General features: G+C 36.7%; 1 protein-coding gene across 1 annotated transcript; it reads right to left on the reverse strand.

The window, feature by feature from the left end:
• Nucleotides 1-2305: 2305 nt before the first annotated feature.
• Nucleotides 2306-12297, reverse strand: LOC105442915. The gene is made up of 11 exons (XM_030998582.1): nt 11993-12297; nt 11340-11492; nt 10615-10838; nt 9928-10111; nt 9261-9470; nt 8315-8551; nt 7423-7604; nt 6671-6882; nt 6046-6362; nt 5407-5635; nt 2306-4663 (listed from the first exon to the last, which is right to left on the reverse strand). The coding sequence occupies exons 1-11, from the start codon at nt 12105-12107 to the stop codon at nt 4156-4158; spliced, it is 2571 nt and encodes an 856-aa protein (XP_030854442.1). The 5' UTR covers nt 12108-12297; the 3' UTR covers nt 2306-4155.
• Nucleotides 12298-14629: the final 2332 nt, after the last annotated feature.

Genomic DNA, 14629 nt, shown 5'->3' on the forward strand with positions numbered 1-14629 from the left:
CCATTCTTATATATGTTTCCATCCTACCTATCATGCAACAGGTAAAAAATCATTGTAAAACGCCCTCTCCGTAGACATTAAAGATACTATGTCCCTTTTGCAGCCAACTTCAAATTCTGTAGAACTTTGCAGGAATTATGAATATGTCATGTATGTCCTATCTGTGAAATTTAAACGTTAGCAGATTCCTAATATTCAAATTATGCAAGGAAACCCGTTTACTTGCTAGACTTCACTGTCAGACACTATTGTCAGTATTGAGTGACTGACTGGCTTTTTCTTCTTCTTTGGTAATAACACACATAAAATGAGCTGTAAAGGATTTGTCTACATCAATAACCCACTTCCTGTAATGGCCAAAATTAAACTGATTGAATCTTTGCGCAGCATAAAACGTACGACCATGCGGTACAATGGTCTGAAAATCAAGACTATTACTTATTGGCTCTATAGCTCCTAAGTCAATTTGAAAACTAATAGTTGTTATTTTCCCACTTAAAGACTTTTTCAAGCCCCATTTTTTTTAAGGGGAGTTCTAAATTTGTATTATCTTTCAAATGCCATTGGAATTTAACCTTTTAATTTTTTTTTTTGCCGGCAAAAGGGACATAGTACCTTTAACATCCTCTACCCAATATTTTTCTCATGGTGCATTTTATTCTCTGTTACAAGTTTCCATTGAAACGAGCTATATTCATTATTGCTACAGAAGATTATATGACAGATTGTTCTGTTTGCTGAGAAGCATAAGAGCCTTGCCCAATATAGAGAAGAACTTTATTTACTTGTTGCTTGCTTGGAAAGACATTGTACATTGAACAGGTGTTGTTTGTTGAGAAACAAAATGGCCCTAGTAGGAACATAGACTTTTTTTGTTGGGGGGGGGGGGGGTGTGGAATAATACGATATCATCATTTGCTCTTGCTTATAGGTCATGTAGATTCCCCATTATTTCAGATTTATCATAACGAAAAGGACTGCTATTTTTTAGCTCGAAGTGAACTCGTGAGTACTCTTCCTCGATACACTTTTAATCCCGATTCTGACCAAAGTATCGAAACTATAGCCACAGCAAGATATGTCTTCATGATTTGATAATTTGTTGTATTTACTATTCATGTCTTATGCTCAGGGTCTTCTCTCTCTCTCTTTTCCTCTCTCTTTCCCTCTCTCTCACACAACCATTTCACCATTCTCATGCTATATGCAACAATATAGTAACCACTATGATAACAATTTTCAATCCATGTTATGCATGCATGAGAATTAATTATGTACATGGTCCAATACTTCAATGTGCAGCTGTTTTTATCACATGGATCCATTAAATGAATTCTATAACTAGAAATAATATTTGAGCATTTTTTTCCTTTATAAAGAGAATATTCAATGTAGATCTATAAATGCAGATCTACCAGTGAATTTTTTTTTCTGGAAGAACTCCTTTCATATTATCCCTCGTTATCTCCCTCTGTGTGTTCACTCTTGATACAATCTCTTTTAGTCTCTCTCTCTGTTTCTCTGTCGTTCTTTTGATCTCCCCTCTCTTCATTTTCTGGTTTTCCCCCTCTCCTGCTGTCTTTTCTGCCCTTCGCCATCTTTTCCTTTCTCTCTTTTTACCATTTCTCATGTCTTTTGTTTGTTTACATTGCTCACACATTCCAAGCAAAAAACGCTAAATGCAGTCTCAAGCCACAGGATGCTAGAAGCTATTTTCTTCAGAACTTACTGCAATTTATTATTTAAGTACCTGTACCCAACTACAACCATCCTAAATTACAAACTTAACCATAACATATTATACATGTCTATTTTTACAAATCCATAACTTAAGAATTTCAGTTAACATACACATAAATACTGTTTACACTTAAGGCTCGGGAAAACTCTGTAAAAGCATACATCTTGCCGTGAAGTACAAATTCTTTCGCTCAAGAGAATTACATGCAGCAAATTTCAATGCACATAGTGCATACACATGTATTGTAGTTTGAAGTATAAAATCTTATTTGAAATCTTATTACACTCGAGGTTTGTCATGAAAGGTAGCAAATAATGGAAATATTTCCACAAGACTTTGTGGTTTTCATACACACATATCTCCCTTTCACTACGGTTTGTTTAAAGAAGAGAAAAAAATCTTATTAAAGCTTATCTGCCGTAGTTTACAGGAGGGATTAAACCGCTCTACAAGGTCACTGGACAGGTGGTTATCTTATCAACTCAGCTCTCAGTTAACATAAGAAAAAGAGGATCATGGGGGACCAATGGTCACCGATTAGGCATTGTTTGTTATATAGAGGGCGCAAGTAGCTACCATTAGTGCAGTGGGCCTTTAAGTAATGGTAATTAGGGAAAGATTGGGGAAACCAATTAACCATCACATCATAACATGAGCTGTTCATCTTCATATGAATAACCAAGTTGTCTAGTTTCATAACTTTGAAGTTCTTGAAAGATCATTGAAATCTGATGCTGTGCTGTACAAATATCACAAAGGGTCATTGTGTATTATACATATGCATGTATATATTTTGTTCTTGCACATCAACATATTAATAATAATATGTCTTCTGAAGTAAATTGAGTTTCAGCAAAAGACGAAACAGAAAATTTATCAGAACTATATTTTGTTATATTTAAAGCATGCATGCATCATTTTCCAGAGGAATATTGGACTCTAAAGAGTACCTTTTCATTTACACTAAATATAGTCAGAATGAATGTCTAAATACATTTTTAATATCATTATGTTCCATGAGTGAAACAAAATTCAAATTGAAAGTCAATACTCAATAATGAGAATGATGGCATCAAAGCGTGTAAGACAGCAAGGACATATATTATTTTCTCATATGTTACTAAACAAAAGATGTAAAATACTTGTGTTTGAAATGCTATGGATAAGCTAACTCTATGTTAAGGGAAATCAAGATTCCTTTCCAGGAACTCTTAAAAATGATAGCAAATTCTATCGACATCTTTCATACTCAAACTACAATATCATTATTCTTTGCTACCAAACTTGGAAGGTCATTCAACTGAGCTCCAATAATTCTCTACATAGGTTGGCCTATGAATGGCCTATACACATTTAAACAAGCTACTGATAGCGAGTTATTGGTTTTTTATTCTTCCATGAGTCCACCACTACACTGTAGTGGCGGAACACTGGTATATTCAGACATACATGTATTTCAATACTAGACAAATTTAAATACATGTCAATTTGACATACAGGATAATAATGAATAAATTCTCTTATAAGTGAGTATTTTGCATCTTTATGCAAATAAATAGATAAATACATGTATACTTTTCAGACTTACAGTATAAATATTCGAAACATACACTATTTCTGATAGAATTCTCATCACAAAATAAATATGACCTTTAAATGAAACAGAAATCTAATTTCACTTACATATACTGCTTCAGTACTGAACTACTATACTTCGACAAGATAAATTGGATTAACATTTTTTACCTTCCAAACACTAATATACACAAATACATTCAGTTTCTTGCAGTTTATGTGCTCTATCCTTTCTATTAATGAAAATACATGTACATAACTTTAAAAAATACAAAACATCAAGGTATTGAGCATTTTATTCTTTGAATAATTATTCCTTTAGAAGGAATGAGGGTTAAATACTGATTGAATTTTATTATTTATGCCGTGAATTGGTAATAAGGCAGCTGTACGATGAATAGAAATTCAATCTGAAATTACATTTGACAGAATGAAAGCACAGTGAATATGTGCCAATAATATGTGAATGTCGGCTATAAATATGAAACATGTATTATCATACATTACAATTTCATAAATAAATATTAGATTATTTACATTCACTCTAGATACAGAACAGTGGTTATTCCAGTAAAGAATATTTTTTAATGGCAACATTAAAGTAATACATGAAATAAAAATAATAAATAGAAAATACATTTTCAGTAATGTCAAATAAGATAAATGCAATTCATTTAAGAATTTAATACATTGAAATACGACCAAGTCAGACCGAATGAGCTATACTACGGGTAATTAATAAGGTATATGAATGGGGGCAAAAGTTAGAGACTGAAAAGGAAAGGGGAATAATTTGTCAGTGGTAAAGAGAGGTTATCTTTATGAATTACCTACATTATCTAGTTACCTACACACTCTTTTATTGCTGGAATAATCTGATCATTGCAGCACTGCCGGTAGCTAGAGTAGATTGGCATGATCCTCCTGCCACAGCACTGATACACATTGGGATTGAACATGCGGCCTCCACAGCATTCCGTGTGTCTGCCTTCCCTTCGCTTTACCTCCCCGCCACAGCACACCTCCTCATCGAGATTACGCACCACGCTGTTGCCGCAACACTGTCCGTTGGCGATGTGCTTATGGAGAATACCCTGGCAGCATGTATGCTTGGTGGAATTGTAGGTTCCCTCGCTGCACACCATGTCTGCGTCATCTGACCTGAAGACATACAGGTCTTCCCCGGTCTGATGGCACACCTCATCGCTGATGTCGTAGTACATATTGCCGCAGCATTGTTGCTCCGTGGCTAGGCTTTTGTAGAGGGACACCCCACAGCAGGTTTTGTTTGACCGGTCATAGGATACTTTTCCACAGCACTGTGTGTCTTGGCTTTCTTTTATGTATCTGAAAACAAAAATCAGATTGGAAAGAGATGAGTTGATTATTGGTATTTACAGAACATGCATATTTATTACATTAGGACATTGCCCATTTTCTTCCCACCATACAATGTCCACAGACTTGCTTGCACTGTCAGCAATCTTTAACAAGGCCAAGGCACAATTTTATAATCAGTGTATTCCGCATGAAAAGATATTTATACATGACTTTGGAAACAAGGTAATTGCTTCAGTGTACTAACAACAGTCTCCATTATCCAATTAAAGGAATGGATACAGGTTGAATGTAGGTGCTTAAAGACAGTCCCAAACATTTATACAAAAATTTACTGATACAAATCTGGTAACAACGAAAGACACAACATCCGATCCTGATAAGCAATTTCTGCAGGGATATCAGTTGGATTCTTCTACATGTAATTGCTTGGCTTGATACAACAAATCCAGATACGTTAGAGCCCAACGATCTGGACAATTGAGAGCCTAAGACAGTGAAAAAAATAAACGGGGGCTCGGGGCAAATTAGCCCCCGAAATGCCATAAAGAGCCCCCAAAAGTAATAAAAGAGCCCCAAAAAATTTGCATAGAGTTCAATGCAAAACAAATTAAAGAGTGTTATTTTTATGCAAGCAAGCTTGAAAAGTAGCCCCCGAAATTTTTAAAATAATATTTTTCCCTGGCCTGAGAAAGCATGGAACAGAGCAATAACAAATCCTGAAATATGGCATCCTTGATTCTGATACTTACGGAATATGTTCACAGCATACATGGTTATCCAGGTTGATTAGACTCTTCCCGCAGCATACTTTGTCAGGAGAAGCTGGATGAACAACCCCATCGCATACAATCTGGTCCGACCGGTGAGGAGAGGTCCCTGTGCATTCAGTCTTTCCTCCAGTGACGGCGTAGAGGCGATCTCCACAGCACATGGAGCTAGCGTCTGCAGGATCATAGGCGTCTGAGCCACAGCATTCTGCTGTAACAAAGTGGGCACCAATTATTATTAGATAAGATCAGCGATTATTATCTGAGGAAAACACTGATGCTATGTTACAGCATCTAATCTAGTAATTGACAAGGTGTGTATATAAAGGCTTGCTTAATTGTTTCTCATATACCGGTATGCAGATCATGCATCTGGAGGCTAGGACTTACAGAGAAAAAAATTCTCAGAAAACCTCTCCCAAGAATCTAATACCAACATTTAAAGGTGTATCAAGAGTCAAATAGTCAAGGTTATTCAACGCAAGGTAATTGTTGCACTGTCTTTAAGATAAAAAGGGATTTTGTACAGTTATAGAAGCCCCTGATCTAGCTCTGGCTGGTTGCAGACTCGAGTTTCTCAATTATAATCCATAAGTCTTTATATAGAAAAGAAGTCTTTACCTTGTCCACTCTTGACATGAACCTCTCCTTGGCAGCAGATATGTGTCTGGTCGTTGTAGCCCTTGGATGACCCATCACTTGATTTGCAACACTTCCCTTCTCCTAGGCTTGTTCCTGGAGTGTCCCAAGCACGGATCCCCCCACAGCAGGTGAAACCAGGCCCTATCAGCTCCCTATTACAGCATTCATGATCGACCGGGTTGAATGGTTCGGTCCCGCATCTCTCGGGATATTCCTCCACTTCGCTTATAGGACGGATTTCGAAATTTACGTCGCATGTGTCAGTTTGGTTGTTGAATGCTTTATCACGGCATTTCCTGAAGAAAATGGGGGAAAATATGACACGGTTAGCTGCGTTTGAACTCTAGGTGAAATGATGAGTTACAATACCATGATGAGCTGTAAGAATGCATGTACAGACACAGCAACAATTTAATCTACTTTGCAAAGATGGGAAAATTATTTCACTCCAATTTTGGCACACATCTCAAGGCCGAGACGGATATCTTTGGCAATAATATCAGCAATCAGCAACTGGAACATGAAAGATGTATTTGTCTATGTAACTGCCTACATTCCTAACAAATAAGAGAGAGAGAGAAAGAGGGAGGATTGGTAAACCTACCCTGCATATATTTCAGGAATATCATCAAAGACATTTCCAAGGAGGCAGGATTGCGAGCTCTTGTCATAGGCGTTGAAACCACAGCAAGCTTTGTCAGCGTTGTCATGGATGTGGTTATCGCAACACAGTTGACTTTCAGGGTTATAAGTTCCACTTCCGCACAACTGATGACCGGGAGAAATGGCAGTCACACCATCCCGAATGTCACAGTACTGTAATTAAAAGAAAAAAAGATATCCATTGAAGCATCCCAATGAAGACCATTCATCAAAATATAGAGCAGGTATCTCCATTACTTATTCCATAAACAAATCAATTTGCAGGCATTTCATGTCTCAATAGTTCTTTGATATATGTCTATCGCTACGTTATGATTTAGATTAAGACGTATCCTGGTAGATACGTTTTAACCATTGTTTACGAAGACCACCCTCCTGTTTCTCTCTAATTATCTTAAATTGCCTACCGGTACACACTTTAAGAGTGCTGTGAAGAAGTAAAAAGGAGTTTGCTTCTAATATTGGAAATGTCATTTTGGTTCTGAATGATGCTGTGGATATTTTTGTTTAATCCATCTGTCTGACATATATCTATCTCTACTAGATGAGGTCAGAAATATACTGTTTCCTCTTGTTGGTAATTGAAAATCTGGAGGTAGTAATGAGTCAGTGCCTCTTTGTTGGGCTGGTATGTTAAACTATGGTTCTACAATGATTGTACCGGTATGCAGAAAACAAAGAAGAATGGCTTACTGTCTGCTCCTTGTTGAATGTCGTGTACGTCATTTCATCATCGCCATTGTAGTACCAGCAGACTTCATCATGGTTTAAATTGCTCTTCTCAATCAGCACATTTTTTTCACAGAGCTGGTCTGCTCCCTGAAGCTGAGCACCACAACATAAATGGGGTGACGTAGGTACATCATAAATATGTCCTGTTGATTGAGGGAGAAAGAAGAAAAAATTGTTAAGATTTGTAACAATATCATAATTTGTTTGGAGCCAGAAGCATATTAACTCATTTTAATGCAGGTCTAGGTAACACCTTTCCGGCTCTGAATGGATAATAAATTCTTTATAGCTCAATTCAACCAGTATGACTTGATACATTATCTACTGATTAAGCATATATCCTACATTAGACAATTGGACAAATAAAAAGAGTAAGCATAATATATATATTGGTTCATTGATGGATTTTGCACTGCATCAAATATTCTAGATGACCTAACATCATACATGGAAACAGCCGTTTAGACTAGGACAGCTAGAGACAGAAGAGAATGGAAATGTTATGAGGAGGGCTTTGTCCAACGTCTGGATGAACTACAGCCTGATAGATAGATAGATAGAAATATTCTAGAAAGCATGTAAACTGCAAAATTGAAGAAAATGTTCATGGTTCTGTTATCGAAAGCTGCTAAAACCATATGCTACAAATGGTGTACAGTAGATCTATTGATGAAGGGAGCTAGGGAGGGGGAGCTATTCCTTACACTGCCACCCCCCCCCCCTTTGAATTGACAGCCCTTCATCTAGATATATGTTATATGCTGCTTTCTACATCACATTAATATCATTTTAAATCATGCAATGTTTTATGTACATGTAGTGTAATTCAGCAGCAACTTGGGTGGCCACTTACCAGTATAAGTCGAAGCATTCCAATCCATAACCCCACAGCAGGTTTGTCTCTCATTATACACCCCAAACGTGTCTGCGGTCAGTAGACAGCATTTTCCAACTGATGATACAACTTGTTGCCCACAGCATGTGTGGGTGGTAGGGTCAAAACGCAGAGAAGCGCAGCATTGGTCAGTAGTAGTACGCTTTAGTAGTATGCTGTCATGGCAACATAGATGGGTCCTCGTGTTGTAGGTATCTGGTCAAACAGGGGCAAGAAAAACATTAAGAAATATTGTTAATATACCACTTTAAATCAACCAACCCTTTATTTGGAACGGTTTGAACTTGTGTATTCTCTGGCTCAGTCACGATCAAACCAATGGGTTTTGTGCATCCCTCTTCACAACCTTGCACTTCGAACATTGTTCTGCCATTACGATAAGATCTGTCGTTACTATTAGCATGTCTGGTATGTAGACTTATGCCCAACGTGGGGCATACTATAGTAACTGGCTTCAGACAATTAAGACTGTAGTTCAGATTTCGATGCAGTAAACCGCTGAAAATTCATTGCCTTCTTATTGTTATTATATGCAAAATTAACCGTACCTGCGCGCAACAAGGGATTCACGAGTATCTAGTGAGCTCTGTTTTTATAAGATTCAGAAATGTGAAACGTATTGGACTTTTCATCATCATAGAAATGTTGCTTGTTTGCTCCGTCATAACTGAACAAGCATTTAATCTTTTAGGTTGGATATGGGAAAAAGATGTGTGTAATTACTACCAACTCATGATACACAGGAGGATGAAGTTTTTAAGATACTAACATTTTGGAAAGGAACTACCCGGTACATATAATGGTAGACAATTTGGTTGTCTTAAAGATCTGCCCTTATGACCTAGGAAAATACCAATCAAATCAATTACCATATGGACAGTAGTTAAACGAGAAATAAATTTACCACTTCCGCAGCATTCAAGGTCTTCTTCTCTGTCAACAAGGTTTTCTTTACAACACATCTTGGATGAAGTCAGGTAAGCTTTCTTTCCGCAACACTGTTGGATGCCAGAAATCTCTGGAATGGAACTGACCTCGGGATTGCAACAGGACTGCTTACCCGGTTGGTATGCTGAAAAGTTCTCGCGAGCTCCAGTGCAGCATTTTCCTTGTCCTGTACATTAAAAAGAAGGGAATGGCAAAATCAGTTTCATTCAACAGCTTATACTACTATGCATAGATAAATAAATCACTAATATCTCTTTGAAATTAAAGCTGCATGGTTGGCGGAGTACAAAGAAAATGCCGGGCCTGAACCTAATATTTTCAATGAACAGTTTACGACGTAGCGCATAACTAGATTGCAGAAATGAAATCTGAAATGTGGAAGATGATGTCAAACCCAGATGCACCACAATATTTCCTTTTGTATTAGGCAGGTTCATTATGGAATGTTGAAGGATGTTTTCTCTCTAATCCGAGTAGTAAAAATAAAGGCTCATTTATTTTTTTAATCTAGATGAAAACAACTCTGATCCTTTGTCAATTTCAAATAAGTGTTCAAATGATAACGAAAAATTAAAACCACCATTACAAACCCTGGTGTACTTCTGAACAATGCAGACACTCACCAAGGCCGCGTATTGCACCAAAACAGCAGAATTCATTCTCTGGATTGTACGCCTGTACGCCGCAACACTCATATCCACCATTTAGACCTCTTGGAACAGCAACCCCCTTACAGCATATTTCTGTGGTCACATTGTAGGTGCCACTTCCACAACATTCTAAGAGAGGTTCCCTCTGTATTTGCTCCTAAAGGTTGAAAGAAATATTGATAAAGAGAAGAATAACAATGATAACATTAATGATGATGATAATGATATAAATAATAACAAAACAGCAATCACAATTGCGATTATTAATACTAGCAGTAGCATTTACCTGGTCCTCATTTACTAGACCTGGGATGGCAGTGGCAAATGTAAATGAATCACAGAGCACTACTTCTCTTAGCAAAAATACCTAAAAGTTTGAGAAACTAAACTTATATGGTATATTTTCACCAAAGAAAATTTAGACGGGAAATGACAAAGCTAACATAGCTTAAAATTTTTAAAAACAAATTACAGCCAGTATTGGTGGGATTCCATGTTATTGAGGTCAACTAGACCAGCTGATATGACACTCTAGGAAATGATAGTAAAACAATGGAAGAGATTGGAATTGCCAATCCTTTTGCTACAAATAGGCAACTTCATCGTCACAACATGATTTCCCTGTAGTGCTAGAACTCTAGTCTATATAATTTCACTAACCATATTGCAGCACATGTGAGTGGAAGCATCCATGCTGTTTAAACCACAGCACTCCATCTCCCGCCCACTCGGTCTCTCTCGGATTATGGATCGTTCTCTTCCAACCTCGCAGCAGAGCTCCCTCTCTGGATAGTAGGGACCGCTGATTCCGCAGCACTTGGGGTCACCACCAAATCCTGGGAAACCTTGTAATCTGTTATTGGGGCCAGGACAGCATACTTTGCCTGATGTAAAAACAGATGAATTTTCCAGATAATTGTACCAGATTATGGCATTGACATTAGTCACATTACTGTCATTTAGTCAGTTATTAATAACTTTTGTGTTCATGGAATCTCTTGATTGTTCAATGTGCCTTGGGCGCCATTATAGACGGTTTGTGTGCTTTACAAATCTCAAATGATCATGATTATATATTCCTGAAAACACTGCAACAAAATGACAAGAAAGTGGTTAAATTGACAGATTTCAAATTGAGTTTAAAGATCAAATAGTTCAGCCTTGAGCCAAAGCTAGAAAGAGGTATGTGTCTTGATCCATGATACCATAGAACAGAAATTGGTTAAAAAATTGGTTTTGAGAAAACTGAAATGAAATTTTAAAATTTCCAAAATCTTATGAGCTTTTAAGGCCTACTAAAATGTTAAACTTTGCAGTACCTTTCAAACGAGGTCCACAAATATTACACCAGTAAAAAAATACAAACACCCACAAAATCAACTTACCTTCTGACATATCGACAACCTCTGCGCCACAGCAAGTTTGGGTGGTTTCATTGTAGAACTGTTGACTGTTGCAGCACTGCAGATCAGGTGTTATGTTTCTCAAGGTGTTACCACAGCATATCTGTTGCCCATGGAAGTAATGTGTTCCACTCACTATATCAGCATGAAAAAAGGGGGACATTATATAATTCACAAATGTTAATTAATATAATTTTTTTAAACATAATCAATTTAAATTAAACAATTGAATGAAATACAAAATAGACTTCTAGAAATAAAAAATGGAATCAATGAATGAAATTCTTGCTTTCATGACTTTATCAATATCATTTTCCATTCCAACAAAATTAGGCTTACCTGGCTTTGGATATTATAATTATAGTTATAGTCTAGTCTATTCATGACTTGTTATTAATTTATAATTGATATAATTATAAATGAGGATCGAACATTCAGAATAAATAGTAATCATCATCATATTAAATTCATTATCCACAAATATAGATTATAGATCTAGATATCTAGTACTTAGCATATGATGACTAGTAGTAATACACTATATTATATTCATACAACAATTAAAAAGTTATACTACAAAATTAACATGCAAATCATACACGAGTCACTCATGAGGTTGATGAAGAATTATTTACCTGTCCCTCCACAGCAGGCCCTGGTCCCTACCGCTGTCGATGGCTGCCTCTCGACTTGGCCGCCGCAGCATATTTGTGTGTGTTGGTCATAATTACCATCACCGCAAGATTCCATCCGGCCTTCTGCTCCATTGAAACCTGAGTGAAATGTGGAATAATTAATTATATAAATGTGGAATCCATTTCCATTCTTACAAGATCTAAAAGAGGATTGGTCCCAGAATAGGCATGATAATCTCTACTTTGTTGACTAAATGCGTCAGCGTAAAGTAATACCCTAGCCTAGGTCAGGCCTAAATGTTTTGCTCTCGCCATGCGCCAAGCAGTTCAGAATGGCGCGCTCCGAAAACAAAAAAGAGTGCCTGGGGGGTGTTTCACAAAGATCCTAAGTAGAACTTAACTCTAAGTTGGACTTAAAAATTATGGACAGCCATTGGAGTATTAAAATGAAATATATTCAAAAGCAAAAATTTAAGTATTTTAGACTTCTCATTCATTCCACATCAAGAACATGTCATCTCCTTGATAATAGAACATATGTATGATTTGAATCAGTATTTTATGCCTTTTAAAATAACTTTTACAAAATATTTTCAGAGATGCTAATGGCTTTCCATAATTTTTAAGTCCAACTTAGTGTTAAGTTCTACTTAGGATCTTTGTGAAACACCCCCCTGGTTTTAATAGCCGAGCTAGATAGTACAGTAGTCTGCAAGAAACAGACTCTATAAATGTCACGATTAATCACAATTAAAAAGTCTTCAACCTAATTCTTTAATTTCTGGCTTTATTGCTAGTTAAAAGCAAATATAGTGCAGGGACTATGTTGTGCAGTAGATCGTGCAGTCTGTATATTCGGATTCTCACACCTCAGACACTCTAACAAGACATGGGTTTGAGCCTCCAGACTAGACACTACACTGTGTACGTCACATGACTATGGGGGAATTCCCGGACTCGGGGAATCCCATAATTGTTTGCTCTCGCTGCAGACTTCGCCGCATGTGTGTATTTGACATGACAGGAGTGTATAGTACATCTTTGACAATCAGGCTTTTATCTCGCCTGCTATAGATATAGCAAGGAAGGAGAATGCATATGTTGATAAAATGTGTCGATAACTACATGTCATTACGCAATGCATCAAGAAGTTTCAGTGGTCAATAGTCAATAGATCATCCTATATGCTTCTATACTTATGCGTTATTGCAAGCTAGCTCAATATCAGCAGTTCAATGTCCTCAAAGGTCCCATTTCGGATAGGGGTGTAACAAAAAGCGCTTTAAGAGAAAAAGGTTTAAGTTTTCGGGCAATCGCTTTGTAAGTTTTTTCGCCCAATACTCCATATGCAAGGTCATGAAAATAATAAACTTTTTGAATTTTTAAAAACCTTTAATTCCCCTTGGGTTAATTTTTCGAAAATTGTTCCGATCATTTTGACTAATAATATAATATAATAGAGTGTGAATAGATGTGAAATGTGTTTCTAGATGGCGACGCACGGACTTCAACTATAACGGAATTAAAACAGAATAACGAAACGAATAAATTTGTGAAAAAAATTCAACACACAACTATTCTAAATGAAAAATATTTGTATCTAGATGGCGACGAATGGACTTCGACTATAATGGTTTTGTTGTTAAATAATGAAACGAATAAATTTGTGAAGAAGATTCAAGACACAAATATTTCAAATGAAAAAAATACATATAACCACTGGTTCAACTTAGACCTCGGAAACTTTCCAATGGACATCTTCCTTATCTAAAGTTTCTTATTTCTCTTTATTGAAGTAAAAATGAAATGAAATTATCTTACCCATAAGAACTGTCATCGCCAAAACGACGACACAATATGTTGTTTCGAAAGTCGACATTTTGAAGCTGATAAAGCTTATTCAGTAATTCTCTTCTACACGCCAAATATCTCTCCAGAACTTGTACGAATGTTGATAATATCAGCTGAGAAATAAAATAGATTCTTCCAAAAAGTAATGTTAAAATGCATAACATGCACAATAAGATGTCGTAAAGCAATATTACTCCAAAGAAGAGACGATTTTGATGTGAATCCATTCTGCCGATTTTCTGGCCTATATATACGATTTTTTGCCCTTCCATGGTTTTTTACCAAGCACCTGAAGTGGACTGTACGATAAGAAGTTTTCTCATGGAGCATGAACAGGCTCTAACTTTACCATCGCATTGCCTGTTTAAAGTGGTTTTCCCCACAACTCAGCGATTCGTTACGCAACATGCATCGCCCGTATGCCGAGCGCTCTCAAAACCTGCGCCGCAAAACGGAAGCAGTTGAAAGCGCATGTTCAAATGCCTTTATGAAGTGAAAGAGATTTAGTTCTTGTCGTCATACGTCATCGAATCGGGTAGTTAGCCGTTTGGGATCAGTATATATATATGATGGTTATTTTTATGCAGTTGATAAGAAAGAAGTGTTTCCCCTAAATCGAAACGATTCTGTTATGTTTCCGTAAAAGAGCGAGAACCTCGCATGGATTCACCTCTCAATCGGGTAAAGTTTTTTAAATGGGTAGGCCTACCAATACTCTTTGAATAGTATTGATGATCAATCATCTATATTTTATAGTAACAACTAAATAGATCAATATTATTAAAT

This window comes from Strongylocentrotus purpuratus, unplaced genomic scaffold (assembly GCF_000002235.5).
Source record: "Strongylocentrotus purpuratus isolate Spur 01 unplaced genomic scaffold, Spur_5.0 spur5_scaffold_5, whole genome shotgun sequence".
NCBI lineage: Eukaryota > Metazoa > Echinodermata > Echinoidea > Camarodonta > Strongylocentrotidae > Strongylocentrotus > Strongylocentrotus purpuratus.

Bases quoted from the DNA above. Each gene is read 5' to 3' on its own strand.
- LOC105442915 (XM_030998582.1), bottom strand. From the start codon at position 12,107: ATGGAATCTTGCGGTGATGGTAATTATGACCAACACACACAAATATGC. The intron at 6,363-6,670 runs GTAGGTTTACCA...CATTTTCTTCAG, and splicing joins ATTCCTGAAATATATGCAGG to GAAATGCCGTGATAAAGCAT. The intron at 4,664-5,406 runs GTAAGTATCAGA...TTTTGTTTTCAG, and splicing joins GTATGCTGTGAACATATTCC to ATACATAAAAGAAAGCCAAG.